This window comes from Oenanthe melanoleuca, chromosome Z, assembly GCF_029582105.1.
Source record: "Oenanthe melanoleuca isolate GR-GAL-2019-014 chromosome Z, OMel1.0, whole genome shotgun sequence".
In the NCBI taxonomy this organism is placed as follows: Eukaryota; Metazoa; Chordata; class Aves; order Passeriformes; family Muscicapidae; genus Oenanthe; species Oenanthe melanoleuca.
This window is the reverse complement of record NC_079362.1, coordinates 3504708-3527374: the sequence shown is the minus strand read 5'-3', so window position 1 is coordinate 3527374 and position 22667 is coordinate 3504708. Positions and strand designations below refer to the sequence as shown.

At 37.9% G+C, this 22667-nt stretch overlaps 1 protein-coding gene across 6 annotated transcripts in view; it reads left to right on the top strand.

Annotated features, from left to right (window-relative positions):
* The window catches only part of FAM172A (family with sequence similarity 172 member A), a 250027-nt gene that overhangs the window by 138330 nt on the left and 89030 nt on the right, over positions 1 to 22667 (top strand). For 4 of the 6 annotated variants that reach the window (XM_056513643.1, XM_056513641.1, XM_056513644.1 and 1 more), the window contains one exon: positions 8086 to 8205. The exons of the other annotated variants lie outside the window; for them this stretch is intronic. In XM_056513643.1, coding sequence (XP_056369618.1) covers positions 8086 to 8205 — 120 coding nt within the window. The remainder of the gene's footprint in view (positions 1 to 8085; positions 8206 to 22667) is intronic. 6 annotated transcript variants of the gene reach the window in all.

Genomic DNA, 22667 nt, shown 5'->3' with positions numbered 1-22667 from the left:
TGCCTGATTTTTTCTTGGTCTTGGTCTCCTATCCTGCACTTTACCAGAAGAAGCTGGGTAGTGATGGCAAGACATACCAGATTCCAGCAGAAGTAATAATGGGAAAATCCAGACTTGAACAACAGCATGATAAAATTGTCTTACCCTGGCTGACAAGCAGATGTTTTAACCAGGACAATATAATAATATTTGAGACTTAATTAATTTTGCTTGAAATCCAGGATTAACTTTATAAGCAGCAAACCCTTTCAGGTTACAAAGTCACTTGAATTTCCAGATAAAAAGCGAGAGAAGTGAGGAGAGCATTTGAACAGAGCAGCAGAAGATATTCACTGTGCAGAGAGCCTCAGACATTGAGGAGTGAAGGACACAGATAACGTTTGCTGCTTTCTTTATTTTTGCACAGATCCATGTCTAAACTCACCTCACTTAACTCTCAGTTCCAGTGAAAATTTAAGGAACTCCGTGTGGAAAACCAGCCTTGTAAAAACACACATATATTATATGACATCTGCGTTCTTCTGACATGGTGACGCTCTCAAAGGCTCCTGTGAAAACCCACGTTGGCCAGAAAAGAAGTGTGGTGTTACAATAATGCAGCTGAGACCACTGGCGCCTTTCTGGAGAATAGCTGTGGGCACTGACAGTGTCTCTCCGTGGTTTTAGAGCATTGTTGAGCAGGTTTGAGACCTGTTTAAATATTTTAAGTGAGGTCTTGGAGGCAGGGCCTGTGGTCGAGCGAGTAGAAAGTGTTTTGATTTCCATCTTGTTCCTAACTGGGCAGAGGTGGTTGGAGCACTTTGGAAACAGGAGATAAGAGTGGTTTGGGTTTTTTTTAATCCAGAAGTAGCTCTTGGTTTTTGGTTAGGAGTGTAGTGATTGAAGGCTTAGCTGGTAAACTGCTTTTCTGTCTTGGAGTTGTTTTTTTTTTTTTTCTTCTTGTGTGCCATCAAGCTGGAGTATAAGGAGGAAAGTAACTCCCTCCTACTGCTCTAGCATGTTAGTATCCAAGCTCGCTCTGTTGCTGCATATATATATATATAGCAGAAGTCTGAATTTTATTTCCTGGCCATTCTCACCAGGGAAAGCCCAGCGTGCATTCAAAGTGGGGAAAGTGGGACAGGATTTGAAGTCATCTTCAATGGTAATTGTGGTGGGAGCTGGGGAGATCAGCTGTGGCAGCCCTGGGGAGGAGCCCAAACACAAAGCATAGAAATCATGGCTAGACGTCAGTCTTGCATTAGCTAAAATTTGTAATTTTAAGCCTGATCTCTGGAGTCGTACCATAGCAAAGTGGTGGAATCACCACTTCTGCCCAAACCAGCTCTTCATCCCCTCTGCACTGCTGGAGGAAATTTACATTTTGTATCAGTCCACCAAACACATTTTTGATTTACATCTTTTATTTGGCTGTTTGGTGTGCCAGATACTGCATGTTTCATGAAATACTTCTTGATTTAGCAGGGCTGTTTGAGATTCCATGCTTTCCTGATAAATTGTTGGCAGTTTAAGTGGTGGGATTACCATTAACTTAGCATTGTGGACATTTAACTGCAATGTGTAAGACTTCTGGTCTTCCTTTGTGCTGCTGACTCTATTCACACATTACTGGGGCTTCATGAGCAATATTGGGAACACTTCCATCACCAGCCCAATTCACAAATAAAATAGCCAGAAGAAATTGAAACAAAGCACCTCAAATAGATTTGGGAATAAACTGAGATCTGTAATACAAAAAAGGAAAATCAACCTCAAGTCACTTTGCCATATTGCTTTCTGAAGGCATGTGCCAGATAACAGCCTTGGTATGGTATTTATATCCAGCCACTCCACAAATGACCAGGCTTAGCTATTGTGATACCTGGTCTCTCCTGTCTCAAAACTGACTCCTGCCTACTGCCACAGTATGTATCTGGCTCCAACCTCAGAAAGTGCCCTTAAAAAGATAGTATAATTTTTTATTTCACCCCTTCTTCCTGCAAGTGCAAGAGTCTTGCATTTTTAATTCCGAAGACTCATGATTTAATCCCTTCTAAGGTCATAAGTAAGGAATTTCTGAATACAGATGCTGAATAAAATAACATCACTCATACATTTACATGATTTTAGTGTTGAACCAGTGCAGATTGAATGCTCTGTGTTTCCATAGAGCTACACCAGATACTGATAACCATGAACCCACTCTGCACAGCTGATCAAATCCCGCTGAGTTTTGTGGTTTAATATGGCCAAGTATGCAAATAAAATCCATACACAGCCCATAAAAGAAGGAAAGAAATGTGTCCTCTATTCAGACTTTAAAAGCCAGAGAATCAGATGTCTATGATTTCATCTCTTCTCCTCTTGTTTTCTCTCAAGTTGTCTCTTTCTCACTCAGGACACAGCAACTAAAATAACTTGCTTGACTCACTGCTCAGCCTTCATCATCCTTGCTTTCCTGAGCTTTTTACATGACCTACTAAACTGAATTTCAGATGCATGTTGTCAGATTTAAGATTTGGTGTAAATTTGCCTCCACTGTCACTTTTCCTCCACTATTATTTCCCCCACTCTCAACTGCTTTGCTGCTGAGATGACCTTGGTGTTTGTTTTTGCAGCATCCTTTTGTCTGGTTTCAGAGAGCTGCAATTGCCTCTGTATAGAATATCCTGCTATGGTGTGACTATTGCCATGCTTCCTGAAAGCTCAGTTATTTAAGAGTTGTGCAAGACCCAACCCATCTTCATGTTTAGGTATCTTTGTAGCGTACAGGTTAGTGTTGTCTGTGTCAGTAAGTGAAGCAGAAATACCATTGCTACTGTTACTAAAAGGTCCTGCTGTCTCCTGGGATCACCTCTCGTATTGGAGCAGGGAGCTTTTCCCAAATAACTGTGCAAGAATTCTCCCAGCTCAGAGATTGAAAAGGTTAAAAAGATTTTCAGGTAGATGGGATACTTCCTAATACACTGAAATTTCTCAGTTAAAGGCAAAATCTGGTTAAATGTCCTGTGCTAGACACTTTCAAGTCTTGTCTTCACAAACTCATGCTGCAGAAATGCATTAATACAAAATGCTTGCTTCCTTCATTTCCTGTTTTCAGTTTATATGCTTTCCTTATTTTAATCTTCCTCTGTGGCTGTAATGCCATAGTTACTTTCTGGTAAGGGGGGGAAATCACATACTGGCTGGTATTTTTGCTTTTGTGTCATCTTTCTTGCCCTCAAAACTATCTTGGTTCTCATCCAGGACAGAGCTAATTTTTTTGCAGTAAATGTGAGGGGACGGAGTCTGGAGCCATGTGGGCATGTCTAGGTTATTGTTCTGTATCACCTCTTGTCACTGTTGGGGCAGGAATGGGGAATTCTTTCTTCCCAGGAGGAGGTGGCATGGCTTGAGGTCAGGAAGAAGAGCACAGGTGAGGAGGGTCTATCTGCTATTTTGTTCATTTCTTTGTGTCAGCTTGGGCTCAGTGAGCATTTCTTTTTTAATGTAAATCTCCCTCTTTTCTGTATACTTTTCTTATTAATATTGTTACTGTTAGTGGGATTTTTTTTTTCTTATCTCATTGCTGTTTCCAGTAAATTCTTATTTCAACCCATAACCTCTGTCTTTTGTGTCTCCCACCAGAAGAGCGGTGGGAGGAATGGTTTCTGGTTTGGAGAATCTTGGTTGGGGGAATCACTAAATTAGGAAGTGACATTCCTGAACCATGACAGAAAACTCTTAGACCATGTCCTGCATGGAGATTTTGGAGCTGCTCTGGTGGTAGTAACCTGTTGTAAAGTTGCGTTTTGTTCCTCCATGGTGAAAATGGTTTTTGTCTCATGTAAGGCAAATATTTGCAAAAGGAGTGAGAAAAATGCAAGAGGTGATAAGCATCATTTAGTAGTCATGAAGGGTGCTGTTGTAAAAGGATATTTTTATATTTATATGAATTTAAATGTAATATTTTTTGGAAGAGTTGGGGTGAATTACAAAAGTTTGCCTGCCTCAAGGCTCCCTGAGGCAATGTGATGAACTGTGTGTGACTGCCAAGGTGTTCTGGTGGGAAAGATCTAACATATCCAGGGACAGGAGATCAGAGCCTTCTGCCTCCCAGCCAGTGTCCAGTTCTGTTCTCCCATATTTTACTCATGTACCATACTTGGTTACAGCAGCTTATTGAGCTAGGAGAAATTGTTTTACTGTGATAAGTGGTAATTAGAGAAACCACCTTCAAATAAATTCTTTAAAGGTTGTTCCGTTCTATGGCATATTTCCCCATTTGTGTGCATTTCACTTTTCCTCTGTCTCAGAAAAATGTGATTTCTACTGCTTGATTAAAAAAAAAAAAACTGAAAGTAGAAGATTACCAGATCTGAAAACTAAATTTCTTAGTCTTTATTTTTTTCTTTATGTGACTTTATTTAGTTTTGATGTATTAGATGGGGATCTGAGCTACTCTGTCTCAGTAAAGCTAATGGTGGTTCAAGGTCTCCAGATCTTGCCCCATCTGTAACTTTATGGCAATAGGTTACTTTGTTGGGGGGTGGGAGGGGAGGAACAAAACCCAAACTAAAATTTGGCACTGAAACACTAAATACGTGAACCTGTCACAGTAAGCAGTCTCAAAGGGCAAGCTGCTTTGCAGGAGCTAATTAACCTTAGGAAATAATTACACAAATATGCAAATGTTGTTTAGACAATTCCATGTGTTATCAACTCAGGTAGTCCATCATAACTGCAGACCTTGCAATGTCTAGGTGTTAGAATCTGGCATGGTTGATAAGGCTTCAGTTGCTGCATCACTCCAACCTGGTATTATTGATTATTATTATTAATTATTATTATTAATGACTGTGATATTACATTGGTAAATTTGACCTGTTTTTTTAATGCAACAAAATGTAATGTTGTAGTCACAGTGTGCATACTGTTTATCTGTGTATACCTAATGGGTCCAGCCATAAAAATGTTACATACCTTTCGACTCCCAGCACTAGCCATACTGGAAAAAATGGCTGACCAAAATATGAATTCACTCCCCCCACATTTCTGCCCAATGTTTGGCCCAGGAATAGCCTTGTTTGGGTTCCTTTGTATTGGATAACCATTGCACAAGGGCCTTCTCACATCATACGGTTCTTAATCTTTTTTTCCTTTCATGTCTAATTATTGATCAAGAGGAAGGGTTTTCAGAGGGATGAAGACCTACAACTATGACTTCCACAACTCCAAAAAACTAGACTACTTATTTTGACAGAAAATTACCTGCTACAGGTAACCAGCTGTCAGCAGTGGGAAATCTAAGTTCAAGTTTCCCAGCACGTGTCCATCTCAATCTGTTTCACAAACAAGAATGCATTCAGCCTGAGGTGCCTTTTGAGGTGCATAGTGTGATTTCTCCAGGCTAATGTCCATTAGTTTCTGTAAACTTGTATAGATAATTATGTAAAATCTGACCCCTTCTCTATCAAATAGTTTAACAATGTTCTATGTAAGTGCATTCAGTTTAGCTGCAGTGAAATTGCAGAAAGCAACAGCTGCCTGGGCTGCCACCTTTCATGCTGAAAGTGCAGCATCCAGTCACATAATTTAATCCAAAGCAGGGAGTAGAGGTTAAACTACACAGACCCAGTGCAACTGGAAATCCTGAGGAGATCAGCTGTGCTCTCCTCCTGCAGCTGCATGTTCCATGTACAGACCTGGTGTTTGTAACACGGGCTTGTTACAAGGGGGGAAAATAAGCAGATGCTCTGAAGAAAGAGCTTTTCTCCTGAACATGTAGGACTCCTCCAGACTCCTTCTTATGCACATGTGCTTTCCTTACCTTGCTAAAGGATTTAGCAGAGTGTACAGCAGCCCAGTTTATCCTGACATTTTATGGCTTTTTTTTTTCTTTTTTAACTGATAATAAAGGAAGTTACAGTCTATATTTAACTCATTCTAGCTCATTTCTTTTTGCTTTTATAGAATCCTGTTGAGTTTTTGTACTGGACTGTGAAGCTGTGCCATTATTAATTTAGTTTACTAGACCACTGGTTATGCTTTGATTGGTGAAAGCTTTTTTGACCTGAGTTCAGAAGCTCTTCACTTATTTTAGTCTTGTGGAATTTAAAATTGTGTGCTTTTACCAGCAGTGTGTAGAATAATAAATACAAAGTAACCTGAAAATGCTATATGAAGCAGAAAAAGTCCTCTTTTCCTCAGATTGTTAAAACAGCATTGGGTACTTATACAAAAGTTGCTGTTAAGAGTATCAATGGCAACATTATTATTGAAAAATAAATACCTCCTGTGTGTATAACTAAGGTAAATATTTTAATAAATTAGTGATTCTGAAACTTTCCCAGTGCTTTAATGTGCTTTTTCCATGCATATTATAAAGTACATCACTTTTGTACAGGAAGCTCCTGTTCAAGTTGTCCTTCCGCTTTATCTTAATAACTGGTTTGTCAATCTTACTTTCTTTTTGCAATTTCTTTTTAAAAATTTCCCTCATTCCTCACAAAGGGAGAAGTCTTTCTGTACCTATCTATACAATCAAATTTCAAAACAGCAACAAACTGTTTTGAAATAAGTCCTTTGTCACACTAAGAATAGGTGATGCATTTACAATAAGTGATTCATAATTAGCTAAAACTACATTCTGTCATGGTGAAGAGCAGAATCTGTCCAGGAGTAAGAGAAATTCAGGTTTTGCTGTCTTATAAACACTTCTGCTGAAGCAGGAAAACATATCATTATCCTAAAAACTTTGAGTGAGGATCCATAAAAGGTTTGTTGCCATCTCACTCTTACTTAGAAAACGGGATATGAGAATAGAAATAAAAGCCAAAATCAACCACATTATTTAGTTGTATCTCTTCCCACTCATTTTAGACAATTACGGGAGCTTAAATCCCCAAAACTGAATTGCAGAATTGAGATCTAGATCACCTCAACATTCTTGATAAATTTCAATAATTCACACTTTGCAATTAGCAGATTCTGATTGCCAGTGGCTTTTGCTAGTTTGTGCTTCCTTTTTCCTAAAGAAACAAGGCTTTTGTTGTCTCTGAGTTAACTAAGGATGTGAAGTTTTTACTGGCACAGAGCAAAGGAAAAAGGGATGCAAATTTTAGGAAATTACATTACCTTGATTGATCAGCTTTTTCTGGCATTGAAAAGTCTGAAAAGAGCCAGCATTGTTATCCTGGGTGTGTGAAATACTGGTGGAGTAGGGTACCTAGCAGAGCATCTTATTCTTGTCACCTGAGACTAGACCAAATTTGTAGTTATGACCTCAACAACCCAAGAAATAAGGAAAATCTAGAGGGGTATAGTTCTTTCCAAGAGCATCTAAGATACGAGTACAGAGCTGTGAGTTTTGATGAGAGTGCACTAAAATCAATTTGTGTCACTCTAGTGCTTTCTGTGGCTCTTACACTGGCTGGCTTTGACAAAATCTTGTTCAATAGTAAGAAAACATGGTCCCCTAGCTGCCAAAAACTCCAAAGTAATGGCTACCACTAGAGTAGAGGTGTTTTGTTTGCACCATGTCTCACAGACTGCAGTTACAAAATGTAAGATTTAAAAGAGTAGTTGCAAATACCACAATTTTAATCTTAATTCAGTTTTCTAGTGGCTCATAGTATGAAAAAAAAAGTAAAACCTGAAATTCTAGATCTTTACCAACATCAATTATTGTCCAATTATGTATTTATATTGTTCCTACCTGTTTTTATTTACCAATCTAAGGCATAAGTACTTTAAACAAACCCTCAGCGAACAAACATTTGACAAAGAGTTGTCAAAAGAATGAAAATACTAGCTGTGGCTCATAACTCCTGTGAATGCCTCTGTTTAGCAGAATTGTCATCATGGTATTTACACAAAATTTTGCAGATGAATAATTATTGTTACACTTTTTAAAGTAAGCCCAAAAAGCAACATTTTACTGCCTTTAAATTGCAATCTTGAATTTTCTTTATGTAGACAAAAGAATCTGTTCTCTTTTTGATACTAGTGTGTATTCATGTTATCTTTGTTTTAACAAAACATTCTAATATATAGGAACACATTGCTTTTAGACGGAGTTGTCATTTTTTAAAGGGTAATTGTCACAAACACAATTTCTTTCTGCAGGATAATGGCTCTCCTGAAGAACATGCGATTTATGTTTGGGACCATTTTATTTCCCAGTCAGCTGCAGAGAATGTGTTTTTTGTTGCTCACAGTTATGGTGGACTTGCCTTTGTAGAGTTGGTAAGTGTGAATTTTCCCATTGCCTTATTTCCTGAAGACTGTCACAGATTTTCTACATTTTTTGTGATCACCTTCTTGAAAGTAGCCATGTAGAAACAACTGAGCGAATGAACTGAACCATCTACAGGTTGGTCAGGATTTCCTTGCTACCAGAAGGTCACTTCTTTTCTGGTTTTGAGATAGACAGTCAGGTTCCAAGTGTGCATGAACCTGAAAGACTGTGGGGAAACAGAACACGCTGCATCCTACTTGTCCAGACTGTGTACTGAAAGGCAGCAGTTTCTGCTGTGGGGCAGGAAGACCTGGGGAGATGTAAAAACAGTTTTAAAGTGAAGTCACAGTAACAAATGGAGCTTCTTGTGTACAGATTGGAACTGAACATGTGGGGGAATTTGGCAGTTTTATGCCATTTTTGCAGTCTTTCTACAAAGGTCTGCAAAACTTGCTGGAAAGACTTCTGTTTCCCCATTTATTAGGCTCTGCAGTGATAAAAGGTGGGAAAAACTCTGCTCAGTATAAAGCTGCTCTACATCTGGTGCTGAGTCTGCTGAACATCTAGTTTGTCAGTCTTTCACCCTTCTCTAAAGGCAGATCTCTCAACCCCATCTGGTATACCAAGCTGCCTGTTAAAGTTGTATACCATTCTGTCAGTGTAGCTGCAGTCGCCTCATGTGATTTTAAGACAGTAGTGTAATCAGGATGTGTTTTATTGAAGAAAACAACAAAGAAGTAGTTTTTTGTAGTAAAGTAAAAAGTCCTATTTATTGTGGAAAGGTAAGTTGCAGAGCATACATATACATTTTATAGACATGGGAAACAGCAGACATATATGTGTATCTTTTGTCTACAACACATTAGTTTAATCTAACTGAAGTTGATTGAGGTGTTTCCTGCCTGAACATAAAAATAAAAGCTTCATTAAGAAAAAGCATGCATGAGTGTGTTTGTTTTAGTCTTGCACTGCTCTAAGTAGCAGTATCAGGATGTTGGGATTGTTATTGAAAGGGAGCCCCCTTTTGCTTTTTTTTTGTTGATGTTGTTGAAATTAATGCCATTTTCACTTTCTCTGTGGTCCTGGAAGAGTATGTGCAAAATACACGTGACATGTACAGGTTTGAGACTTGAGAAACAGTTCATTTTTTTAATCTGAGATGGTTTGAGAATTGATTATTTTTCACAGATATTTTATTACCTTCTCAATAAATAGTCTCAAAACTAAATGCTCAAGAGACCTTTAAGGTGAATAACTTCTTCTGTAACCATATCCTTGGGCAAAACATGTGTTGCATTGTATGTGCCTGTTGCTGTTGAGATGTCACAAGCATTAGGGAGCAATTGTTCTTTCTTTGCTTTCCTGAGTTGTGGTTTTCTGCTGCTCTGTTGTTTCAGCCCTGGTTACTCTGATACAACTTGTGGGTCCAAAGTAAAGCTTTGGCAGAATTCCTGTAGGGTTTGTAAAGCCACATTTTTTGGGTCACCAGATGCCCAGAGATACACACACATAGCAGAGGGTAGGAATGAGAATCAACTGGAGACCTTCTTCAGTGTTTCCCAGAGTGCTGACTTGAAGGAGACTTGGAGAGTTTTTCCATCACATTTCAATCAATGGCTTGAGGTGGCCTGGGTAACAGATGACCAAGGTGTCATTCCCATTTTGCCTGTTTCTCTTGCCACACTGGTGGATATTTCTTCACTTTTGTTCTACTTTAATATGAAGCACTCTGATGTTTCTGAACAAGACTTGACTTCTGACCTTGGGGCTTCTGGGGTCAGGGTGCTCAGAGCCTGTGAAATTATCACAAGCTGAGCAAAAATTTTTATCAATCGCAGGAAGCAACCAGTAAGCAAGAAGTTAAAAAGGACCTTTGTCAGAAAGACAAGATGGTCTCAGTAAGAGTCAGCTTCTGTAGTCTGCTGTCTCTGCAGGAGATGCATGCCTGAGAGAAAGAATATAATACATATCCATTGACACATCACATATCTGTCATGCAAAACTAGACCTGAAATGTATTTTTAATGTAGCTCAGTGTTTTTCTAGAAAATCAAAGGGTATTAGCACCTGGTTTAGGCAGAGATAGTTTGATATTTGGGTTCTACTAAAAGCAGATTGATTAAATAATTCATGCACTGAAGGACATATCATTGAAATCAGCCCTGAACGATTTCATCGCAGTATTAATTTTTAAGTTTTATTTTGTTATCCTCTCCTTTCTCTTAAACATTATATCCATACAGCACTTAGTAATTTCAATGAGCTCCAAAGAGAAATGGAGCAGCTGATGGGCAATTACTGTCTTATGACAAATACATTTTCGATCGCTTCACTTTCTTCTCTGATTCATGTGGGGGTGATGATGAGGTTGATAGAGCAGCTACACCATATAGCAACTGTACCACCTCTACACTTCCTTTGCAAGTTTTTGGGTTAACTGATTCATGAAATTGTAGGTTACGGTTGTTATAGAGACCTGTTGCACAGCTGCTCCTTCTGCATCCGTGCCTCTTGCAGGGGAGCAGTGTGAAGCATATGGCTTTAATTTGGAGTGAAGGTTTCAGCCTGAGCCCTCTGAATTTTATTTTGCCTGCAGGGAAAAAAAAAAAACAAGCAAAAATATAAAAAAATATTTGTGTTTTCATGTAATATCTCCTTAGTAAAGTTTCCATGTTCAGTGATGGACAGTCTGTCGTGATAGCTTTGCAGTCATCTCAGCCACATCTTGCCACTTCATAAGGGTGCAAGGCTCCTGGCAAAAATAGGGTGTTCTGGCATTAAACAGGATCTGATACTAAGCAGTCTTGTTCATGGGTGTTCATACCATTGTGTGGGAGGAGCTGCTTCTGTCCCAGGAGAAGGCAGAGGACAGTGTTCAGCCTTGCACAGGCAGTACCCATCCATGTGCTCCTCTGTCTGAAGCTGCTGAGGGAGGTAGCATAGGAAAGGCAGTTCTGCTCTGCCTCGTCCCGTGATTGGCATGCACTTTGCTGGGAAACACAAAGTGAAATAGGACCATCACATATGAAATTAAAGGAGTATAGTATTATATAATATTATAGTATTATAGTAATTAAAGTATAAAAGGAGAGTAATTTTTTATTTACAGAACTTTGGTGGCCAAAATTTGGTCTTCATTCCAAATTTCTGCTCACCATAAAAATGAGGCTGTGTTTTGGAAATACTTCATTAAACATACAAGTAAGGCTTGGCTGGAATTTTCAAATACATGCCACATCAAGTCAAAATTATTGATCTTTGCAGCTTTTTGATCTACATTTTCTCATGTTTATGATTGCAGGATGTTAAGAAAGATAGGGTAAGTCTGCAGTTCATGCTCAAATACACAGGAAGCGTTACCGAGTTACTATAACGTAGGCACACATTTTCTGTACCTTGTTGTGTCATAGATTACTAGGGGAATAATTGAAAGTTATTAAAATGTGTGGGAAATAAAGTTTCACCAGTAAATGTATTAAGTTTTATTGTTCTGTTGTTTTGTACATTGAATTACAAATGGTAAATCATAAGCCATATGCTAGAATGTATCTCAATATTTAGTAATTAAAACTTGGTGTAATTGTGGTTTGAAATTAAACATGCATATGATAATATCTACATGTAAATTACTTTTTGAATGCACAGCACTAAAAATAATTGCTGGGTCATTGTGTTTTGCTAATTTTTAATTACTGATTTTTAAAAACTCAAGCAGTGATTCATGAACACTTCTCAGCTTCTTAATTCTGTTATCCTTTGCAGAGTGTAGTCGAGGATTTATTTTCAGAATCAGTTTGCTTTACTTGATGGTAAATTGTGGAACTTTCCCAACTCCAAGCTTATAATAATTTTATGAAATTTAACAGAAAGTGAGAATTTCAAGTTGATGGAGTCAATTTTATATTTAGTTTACAGAAAATAAGAAGTTTCTGGTACAACGCCTCCTTTGAGCTTTTCTGCCAAATTTTGTGGGTTTACAATTATTTTGCTTTAAAAATGTTTTTCCTTGTCATTGCCTGCATAAAAGGCTCACACAGGAGAATCTTTGTGGAAGATTTCTGCTGTTTGGATCCTATATTTCTGAGATCCTAGGCTTCACATTTGCAGTCATTTCCTCATAATCTTATCATTTGAGCTGTAGCTTTTTTGGTTTCATTTTAGTTAAATACTATCTTTTTTAAGAAAATACCAAATATCATAGGAATCATGACAAAATTGTGAGAGTCATTAATGATATCTCCATCTTACATCATTCATGCTGCTATAGGAATACAAAGTACACAAGGGAATGTAATGATTAGGAAGAGGGAAGTAGGTTCATTGTCTTTAGCAGGTGTAAAGTATTCATTATTATTCTTTTGACTAAAATACTGGCTGTATGTATTGATAATTTTCACAAAGGTATAGGAAGGGTGGTAAAGGTGTATGCAAAAACGGGGGGAAAGTGTCTTTTTAGTGGGCTTTATTACAATCAGAGCACTCAAAACACACTGTTCAAATTACTGTATCCACTGCAGAGTCCTAATTGTGTCAAATCTGCAAATTTTGGCAATTTGAAATAATTTTAGGTCCATCATTTTGAGATCCTCTCTGCAATAAGCTGCCACTTCATTTTGCTGCATTGTGCTGAGTATGGCAAGGACCTGGCCCTGACTGGCGCTGATAGTTGCCATAATAATGATGATAGACAGGCACCTGCTGAGCTACCTGCAAGTCTCTGAGGCTGCATCATTATTCTGGCACAGGCAAAATGCAATTTAAGAAACTTAATGACTAGGCTGTGAACCTGTCATTAGTTTTTCATTAATTTAATTTCCTGAAGTCTCAAACTGAATGGTTTGTTATATTTGGCTTTTTGTATATACTTATATAAATATATCTACTTATTGTTTAAATCAGTTTGCCTGGAAAATTGATGAGTTGGTACTGTGGACATGCAACTCTTAATTCCCCTGGCTGACATGTTAAATTGAAATATATGTGCTGATGTGTGATAGAGATAACATAAGATCTGTGATGAGGGAGAGCTAGAAGTAGAGAGCTGAGAAGAAAAACAGCTCAGTGACCGGGTCCTTATTGTGAAGACAAAACCAAAATGCCACTGTGCTTTAAAGCTTTGTGAGAATTTAACGGGGGAAAGGGAATAAAAGACACTCTAGATGTTGAATGACAGTTGGGAGATGAGATGCTGTCTTAAGGGTTCATGGGGATTTGGCTTGCATGTCTAGTCTGGACAAGTCATCTCACCCAACCCTGCCTGGTTTAGGTCTCAGATTTTTCTTTGTTGGACACTTAAAATATCATCTTTTTGAGGCACATCTAACTTAACGCTCACATTCAGAAGAACAAGTCTGAAAGTAAAAATAAAATCTTAATTCTGTTTCGTTGCTTATTTCAGCTATTCTTGTCGTCCTTCTTGGAAAAGTACTCATTCATCTGAAAAAGATCAAATGAGAAATGAGGGTGGACAAGAGAAGCAAATGGAGGAACCATTTGTGTAAAAAAAGGTTGCATAAGGAACAGGGTCTTTAGCCTTGATGCTGATTTTTTTAGTATTCCTGTTATTGATGTGGGTACACAAATTAAGTATGTGCTCCTGAAATTGGATCCTGGCATTAAGTGGTGAAGTCACCACTTGTATTCAGAAGTAGAACTTCTACAGTAATAGAAAGTAAAGGAAATAATACAAACTTCAGGATAGTTCAGTTTTGGCTGGTCAGTCATTTGCACAAAGAGTGAAGAGTGATCTCATCAGCAGAGAGCAGCAAGGGAGAAACCCTTGGATAGCTGTCTTCATTGCCAGTAGCTGTAAGTGAGTGACCAGCTAACATAACAAGAGTCAGATATGATACTGTGATTTGTTTGCTCTTTCTGTCCCAGGAAGGGGACTGCTAATGCTGCTACTACACAGCGTGCTGCTGTGATTCATCTGAGGTGATGTGAGACATTTGGGAAGGTAAGTCAGTGTGGAAGAGAGACGGGAAAGAGGTGCTTGTACAGTTGAATCAATGGGAAGCAAATTTTGCCAGAAGCAGTGAAGGATCCTCAGACTTGCTGTGACGTGGTGCCAACATGAATAGGTCCTGTGTATCATAAGCACCAACTTCAATATGGCTATAGAGATAGTATACACATGCTTTAGGCTTATCAGCCTTGAAAAGAGCTATGTAACTTGCTAGTGCTCTTACATTAACTTTGGTAGTATATCTAGAAAGAGAAGGTTCAACATCTGCTTTGTATTTGCTGCAGAAGCAGAATATGGCTTGTTCAGCCTGGTAAAGGAAAGCTTGGAGGGATTGGTAGCACTCAGCAAATATATCAGGAGAATAATCAGCAGGGAGGGAGAGCCTTATAAGCCAAAGAACAATGTTGGCACAGGAACATGGATTAGAACTGTCATGAATAAATTTAGGGTGGAATTAGGTTTTTCACCATTGAATTAGGAAGTCCTTCTTGGGAAAAGGACTGGGACAAAGCTGCTGCCAAGTATGACCCGCATATGGCAAGAGTTATGTGAGTGATTGGCTGAGGCTGTTGGTCCTTGGTGTGACCCAGGAGTCTGTGTTCCTTTGAAAGCCATCATAAACAGGTGCATATTTTCAGCTGTGAGCAATTGGACCACTTTTTGGATTAATTTGTCTGGAGTTGATGCTGCTCTGACTCGAGGCTTACTCCACTGGAATAGCTGGGTTATAACCAAAACCAGGTCAAACCTCTAACAACCAGCTGAAAACAACTTTTTGAAAGTTTTTGAAAGTTGCAAACAACTTTTTCCTTCCTCCTTACTTACAATCATAGAATCAAAGAATATGCTGAAATGGAAGGGACACATCAGGATCATCCAGTCCTGACCCTGCATGGGACACCCCAAGAATCACAACATGTCCCTGAGAGTGTTATCACAACACTTCATGAGCTCTGTCAGGCTTGGTGCTATTCCATTAGCCTATTCCATTGGGAATAGGAGCCTGTTCCTTTGCCTAACCACTCTCTGTGTGAAGAACCTTTTCCTGATATCCAGCCTAAACCTCCCTCGACTCAGCTTTCTGCCACTCCCTCAGATCCTGTCACTGGTCACGAAGTGGAGAGGTTCCTTCTCATCCCCTCCTGGGGATGTTGAAGACCATGAGGTCTCCCCTCTGTCTCCTCCAGGCTGAATAGACTAAGTCACCTCAGCCACTCCTCATATGGCTTTCCCTTAAGGTCCTTTATCATCATCATCATTACCCTCCTTTGGATGGTCTAATAGCTTCCTATCTTTGTTATATTGCAGTGCCCAAAGCTGTCCCCAGCACTGAAGGTGAGGCTGCCCAGAGCAGAGCAGAGTGGGACAATCCCCTCCCTTGCCCAGCTGCTGATGCTGTCCCTGATGCCCCCAGGACACACTTGGCCCTCCTGGCTGCCAGGGCACTGCTGGCTCATGTTCAACTTGCCATGGACCAGGACCCCCAGCTCCCTTTTCATGGTGCTGCTTTCCAACCTCTTGCTCCCTAGTCTGTACACACAATCAGGTTTGTCTCACTGACCTTGAATAACAAAATATGGGAGCAGACTTGTTTTTGGAAACAGTGCTAATGCTTTTTTGCTAATGCTTTTTGAAATGCACAAGTTTCAGCTTGAGGTAGAAAGCAACAGGCATAGCAGATCCTGTGGTGTGAGTTTGCAAACATAAGGAAATTAAATGGTAGGTGCAAAAAATATTGAAATATGCAAGTCACTGTTTGCTGTACTGGAGACAGCTTCTTAATCACATTTGGCTTTTACTGATACATAAAGAAAGTGTGCATGTGTGTATATGTGTGTATGTGTGTGTTTGTATACATATATATGAATTTGTATGCATATATTACCCATTCTAACACAGAGCAGATAAACATTTTAAGCCACTTAGCCTAAATAAATACACTGACAAGCATACACTGGGATCATTAGTTCACTTGCTAGCACTTATTGTTATTGTGATTGCAATCATATAGCAGTGCCTTGTCCTAAAGAGCTTGCAGTCCGGAAGGATGGTCTAATGGGAGGAGACAGAGAGGAATGATGAATGATTGCAGCATAGTTCATAACACCATAGCTGCATGTCCTTTTAAATTTTTTGGTGGTTTAGTGTAAATGCCATGTAGGCATCCACTTTCTCAGTTCATCTGAAGCCCTGCTAGCTTTGCTGCTGGACGATAGTAGAGGATGGTAGCAGTGAAAGTCTCAGCATTGGCCACTGTCAGAGCAGACACATTTTGAATATTCATCCCTCCTTGTTACCTCGTTCTAGACAACATTTTGCTTCCTCTTAGTCATTTGCTGATCTAGTATCTCCTGCTTCATTCAGCTCAGGCTGTGGTCTGAGCCTAGGTGTGCATGTGGCCCTTCCCTTCTTCCCTAAAGAAGAGAGACAGTATTTACTGAAATTTTATACTAAATAGTAATTATTGGCACCACCTATCATTAGTTTTTTCTCTCATTGTACCATTCATAATAATTTTCTAATTTGACACCAAAGTTGGCTTAGTAATTATAAAATAAACAAAGAACTGGATATGAGTAAATGATGGGTTTACTTGGAAATCCAGTTACTTGGAAATCCATGTTTGTAGCCTATGGGATTTCGTGATCAAAGGCACTTTCTACATTTCTTTGCAGAAATTTTTCTAGAATCATCTCTTTAGTTTAATATTTTTATAACCTCTTTGCATTGTTTTAGAATCCATACATTACACAGTGGACATTCAGGTTTCTGCCTGAGGAGTTTTGTGATCTTTAGCAATTGTTCTCATAATTTCATCAACTTGTTCTTTTGTAGCTCAACTTCTATAACTATGTGTTCTGGGTTTTTTTTAATTCTTATTTTTTAAGCCTATCTGCTGAATTCAGTTCTATTTGTCAACATTTCTTTGGCATTATGCTGAGAATTGAACTCAGTATTCTAGGTGCAGTTAACATAATTAACTCAGGGTGAACTTCATGCTATGAACAAATGCTATGGAGCATTTTGGTCAATCAGTAACCTAAGTGGTACTAGATTTTTTTTCATAAAATTTCTTTGAATTTGTTACCTGCTAATGTTCATGTATCTCTCAAAGTGTTTTAGTGTTCTCAATTTTCCTTTCCCCAGTGGTACTGAATGCACTGAACGTGAATGTAGTAGATTATTTCCTCCCAACACCCCCCCAAACAATAATATCTCACAGTCTTCCTAATTAAATCTAGCTGTGTTGTGGCCCTTGTTGTGCAGGATGACAAACTGGATTGTCATAACAATCCCTTTTGTGCTACAGGTCTGTGAATCTTGGAAGCTTGTTTTGTATTTCTTTCATGCCTTACTTCTCTTGGCAGTTTCTTCCACTTTTTGTCACCTGCAAATTTAATTAATTCCAGGTAATTAATGAAGATGTTAAATAAAACCATATTTGGCATCTGTCCTATATCTGGCTAGAAATTTCCTTCTGATTCTGTAAATTCCTTTGTATTATTTTCCTTTCCTTCATTGTTTCTACTGTTTTAAATTCTTCAAGACGGTATGACTTATCAGTCAGTTTATTTTTCATTTCAAATTCCAGCTTTGAAAGAAAAAAAAAAAAAAAAGCCAAAGCACAGGACCATATTCAAAGGACACATCACTCATCCTTTCAGCTGTTTGCAGGTAAACTTCTTCCCTTGAGCCTCTCAGAGCTGATGGTCAACATCTCTGTGCAGCCATCACCTTAAAATGTGTAGAGCACGCTGTTGATTGTGATAGTTAATTTCAGAACCCAGGACAACTGATTCTCCTGAATTTCTTTCATTGCTATTGATTTCCTCACTGGTTGCAGAAACTTCCCAGAAGTTAAAAGTTCCACAGAGGTGCTTGCTGTATGAACCATCTCACACTCATTAGAGCTCTTCAGAACATAGAGAAATTCATCGTTGGTAACAAGAGACACGTCTTCTGTCCTGCGTATCTTAAGTACCTGACAGTGCACAGTTTTGCCTTACTGCCATTCTTTGGATAGAAAGTAATTCAGTTCATCTCTTTTTTGGCTCTCTGAGGTGAAATCTTGAGGTGCTGGTACGTATGCTGCTGTGCATCAATAAAAAGTCACATCTATTTTCCCTGACAGACTTACTAGCTTTTCACACCATCCAGGCTGAAGATCTTCAGACTTTGCCTTCTTAATCTTCTATGAATGTGCATCTTGTTTTTTTCTTTTTTTTTTTTTTTTTAATCTAATCCATCTGTTTCTGGTTCCTACCAGAAGGTGCCTCTTTTTGCTGTGTTGCATCAGGACAGGAAAATGAAATTTCTAGAACATGAGTTTTTGTGGATGTGGTCTTTGTATCTGGCTTTGTATTGATGTGGCTGTAGAGTCAAACGATTGAGTATGTTGGTTGTGGGATCATTTTCCCAGCAATTACAGTATGAAAAAAAATCTGGCATTTTATGAAAGTTTCTGTGTTGTTATCTCTCTAGGTTGGTTTGGAGGACAGCACAATACTAGAGATTTTTCAAGATATGACATTGTCACAATCTAAAGTTTTACAGTTCTTTCTGAATGTATATAGGAAGACTAATAAAGAAAAAGAGTAGGAGTTTTATATTTGCTTATACAATGATAGATGTGGGAATATCACACATAGTATGCACTTAGGAGTTTTGTGGTGAGTTGAGATTATTCCATCTGAAATATTAAGCTGTTCTAAATTCTGGCATTTGTTTTCTCTTAATGAAACAAAGCATTTAAAAGATGAAGTTGTCTCAGTGTTATTTCATATTTTTTCCCATTTCTGTGACCTTATGCCATTAAGACCACACAAATATATTGTGTTAGTGTTAATTTAAATGGTAGTTATGTTGAAAAGTATATGAGTGGCTTTTGCATGGAACAGTAGAGAATTTATAAAACTTTAAAACCCTTTTTAGTGGATCAATCAGAGCAACTACCAGTTAATAATATATTAGGCATTGCAAATCCAGGTGGAGTAAAAGAAATGCAAACATACATTGGTGAAGGGAGCTCTCAAATTGTGGTACCATAAGAAGCAGCTGGAATTTGCATTTTATTCTAGAACTCTGTTTAATTTAGTCAAGATGTGTTAGATAGCTGTTTCAGAATATTAGTGAAGTATTTTAATATTAATTATGGCATGACTACCAATGTTTAAATGTTAAAATAATCCTATTTAAGGGCTTTGCTTGAGTGTGATAAGAAATAAAAATATGAGTAGATTTTACATGTGTATTGATTGAAAAATTTTACTTCTAGTGCTGCAGAATTGAACTGAGATTTTAATGCAATGTGTCCAAATTCAGGAGTAAAATTGGCTCGTAAACACCTGAAAAATAAATAGTTTAATTAGTTATTATTCTCTTTTCCATTTCTAAGGCAAATTAAGTCTAATAATGAATCTCAGTATCCTGCAGGATAGAAAGGATAGAAAGAGCATGAGGTTTTAACCTTGATTAAGCCGAGGCATTTTATTTGCTCGTCAGTATCCGTATTATATTTTGTCTTAGAGTGGCTCAAAACATCTGACAGGAGTGATATATCCTAAAAAAATTCACACTAAAATAACCCCTGCCCCACCCCACCTCAGTCCCTACCCCTGTGGGTACATAACCGCCAGTGTTTTACAAGGTGTTGAAGTACAGCAATTATATTATCTCATCCTTTAAAAAAAAGGCATTGTTAATTTAACCCTCAGTAATCTTATTTCACCTCACCACCATGGCAGTCTACAGCCAGCAGACTTTTTTTCCTTAAACCAGCTGTTGAAAATAACCTAGTTTAAAGAGTTCATGGCTGAACGTGAGGGATTCATCATTATATATTTACTGTCTGAGGCTGATATAGCTGTAAGGTTTTTCAGATGCCATTGATCTATTGCGCATGTTCCCTCCCTGGGTTGCAGGACGTGCTTCTATTTGCATAAGGCCCTGGGCAAGGTTCTTTCTTGCATTGATTGGCCTGTCCAAGGGAGCCTGATGTGCTCCTGCATTGATCACCCTGTCTTTTCTTGGAAGGCAGTGTTACGCCGAGTTCATCTCAAACATTCTAGGGAAAACTCTACTGCAGATGTCGCAATTTTATTCAGATGTTCCTTTGAGTATAGTCCTTTCCTTTTTTTTTTTTTTTTTTTTCCTTTTCCAGGATAACTTGCTTTGTTTTGGGGGTTTTTCTTTTTGGTTTTTTTTTTCCACTTAATTTGAATGTGTTTCTGCAGTTATAGTGAAGCATAGACTGGAGTGTGATGAAAAGCTATATTACATTTACACCAATTATTCCATGCTGTGGGTTTTTTTTTTTCTTTAAAATAATGCCTATAGCTTCCAGCAAAATCAAAACTATTCTGTCTTCAAAGAGTTCACAGTTATAACAGGAGAATTAATCAAAGAATATGTGTGCTGCTGTCTTAGCTTAGATTAATATTGTCAGTTTGTAATTTGTATGATTTGTACTAAATTTGCTTCAGTGTTAGAAAAATAGTTCTAAAATGGCACCTTCAGCATAAAGCTGTGTTTGGTTTTCTGGAGGCATACTCCAAAATGGATCGTGCAGGTAAATTGCTTAGCAGACCAATGACTGATCAGAGAGGACAAACACTTTCCTACAGTGTCCTTGAGTTGCCAACATGGTGTGTTGGGGGCTGTCTTTCCAAATCCAGGTTAAGCAGCTGAGTTCTTGACTCACCCTGGTAGGGGATGGAGCTTTTCAACATCTGCTGCAATAATAACCCATAACCAGGAGCTATAAAACACACCGATGCAATTTCTGAAAGCCACATATTTGCCTGTATGCCTAATTACAGGCAAGGTGCCTGTTACTATTGTCTACCAAACTAATTTCTTTGCTCAGAAAATGATTTAACACATGTGTGTTCCTGCAGGTAAGGTGAAATGTGTTTTACTCAAAGGGTGGCTCATATCTAATGAATAAGTTGACATATGAACTTTATCAAGTAGTGATAGTACTGCATGTCAGTGAAAAACAAAATGCTGTGAAAGAGTTCCTCTCCTATAGAGAACCAGAACAAAGAGCATCACAGAGGTGTTCCTTGATTACTTTTAGGAAAATTTCATATGGATATTTTTGTGGATTTTGTAGAATTCTCTTTGAAATAAATAAGTATGCAGCAATACATAGCTAAGGTCATGTTAATGCAATAACATAAACTGTAGAGGCTTTTTTTTTATTATTACTTGGATAATAGTTTCATGTCTTTCACTGAAGCAATAATGTTTCACATTGCACTGTGATACTCTGGCCTAGGGAACATATTCCTTTGGTCATTTGGTGAAACAAAACTCAGATAAGTATAATTCAGGTAGCATATATGAAATTTCATCTTCATTATCATGCAAATGTGGTGAGAATATAACATTTCCCAAGATGTCATTTGACTATTAGGATCTTTAGAAAATGGTCTCTCAAAGCCACAAAGCTAATATTCCAGAAGAAAGCTATATAATACCTAAAAATTGTCTATCCTTATTCTATATGAATAATAAATGTAGTAGGACAAGCCATTATTAAAATCACAAAAGAATGTGTTGACCTATTGGAACAAGGATCTTTTTTGAATTTTGCATCAATGATGAATTTTGAGTTTTCCATAGCATAGAGGATGAACATGCAAATACAGATTTCAAAATACTGCAGGGAAAAAAGAAGTAGGATCATAAGTGGAAATCTGATCTGTTTTGTTTCAGTATATAAATTGTTTATATTGATATATATTTTGTTATACATAATGATATCCTTTGCAAGTGTTGTATATTTTGTCTGTCTGCATTGTACATGTATTTGCATCTGCAACATTTTTCATTTTTCTTAAGCTCCATTTTGCTAATATTTGAGTTAATGAAGGTAGAAGATGGTCATGGGCTAAATATGGACTCTTAAATCTCTTAAATGGGGAGTGGAACTTGGTTTTAATTCTAAAATAAAAGAAGAGCCTGAGTGTCTCGTAGCAGCCCATTATCTGTGTTATCCAGTTGTAGGAAAACGCTGTACTTGTTCATGTGTATGAACTATGCAGGGCATCAAGACCTGAAGAAAATTTCTGGTAGCAAAAGAGATCTTTTGCCAGCAGTTTTAGTTTTGAAAAAGAAAGACTTTAATTTAATTATAAACATGATTGTTTATAATTAAATTAAAATGAAGAAAAGAAATCTAATCTCTTACTTCAGGCAGAAATAGTCTCTGGGAAAAAATGTATCCATAGCATGCATTGTGCTGTTAAACAAAGTGGATGCCTTGGAAAACATGATGAAGATATATGTAGATACTTCCAGACTTTCAGATACCCTCCATGGATGTTGTGGAGTGAGCTTAGTGTGTTGAAGTAAATGTTTTGAATGAGTTTTAATAATTGCTTGATTCCTGGGCATCAGGAATGCAAGCAAATCCTTCTACTCACTGTGAGTAAAGTAGAACAGCATAATGTAAAAATCGGTATTTTAAAGTTTTCCTGTTTTCCACAACAAAAAATGAAA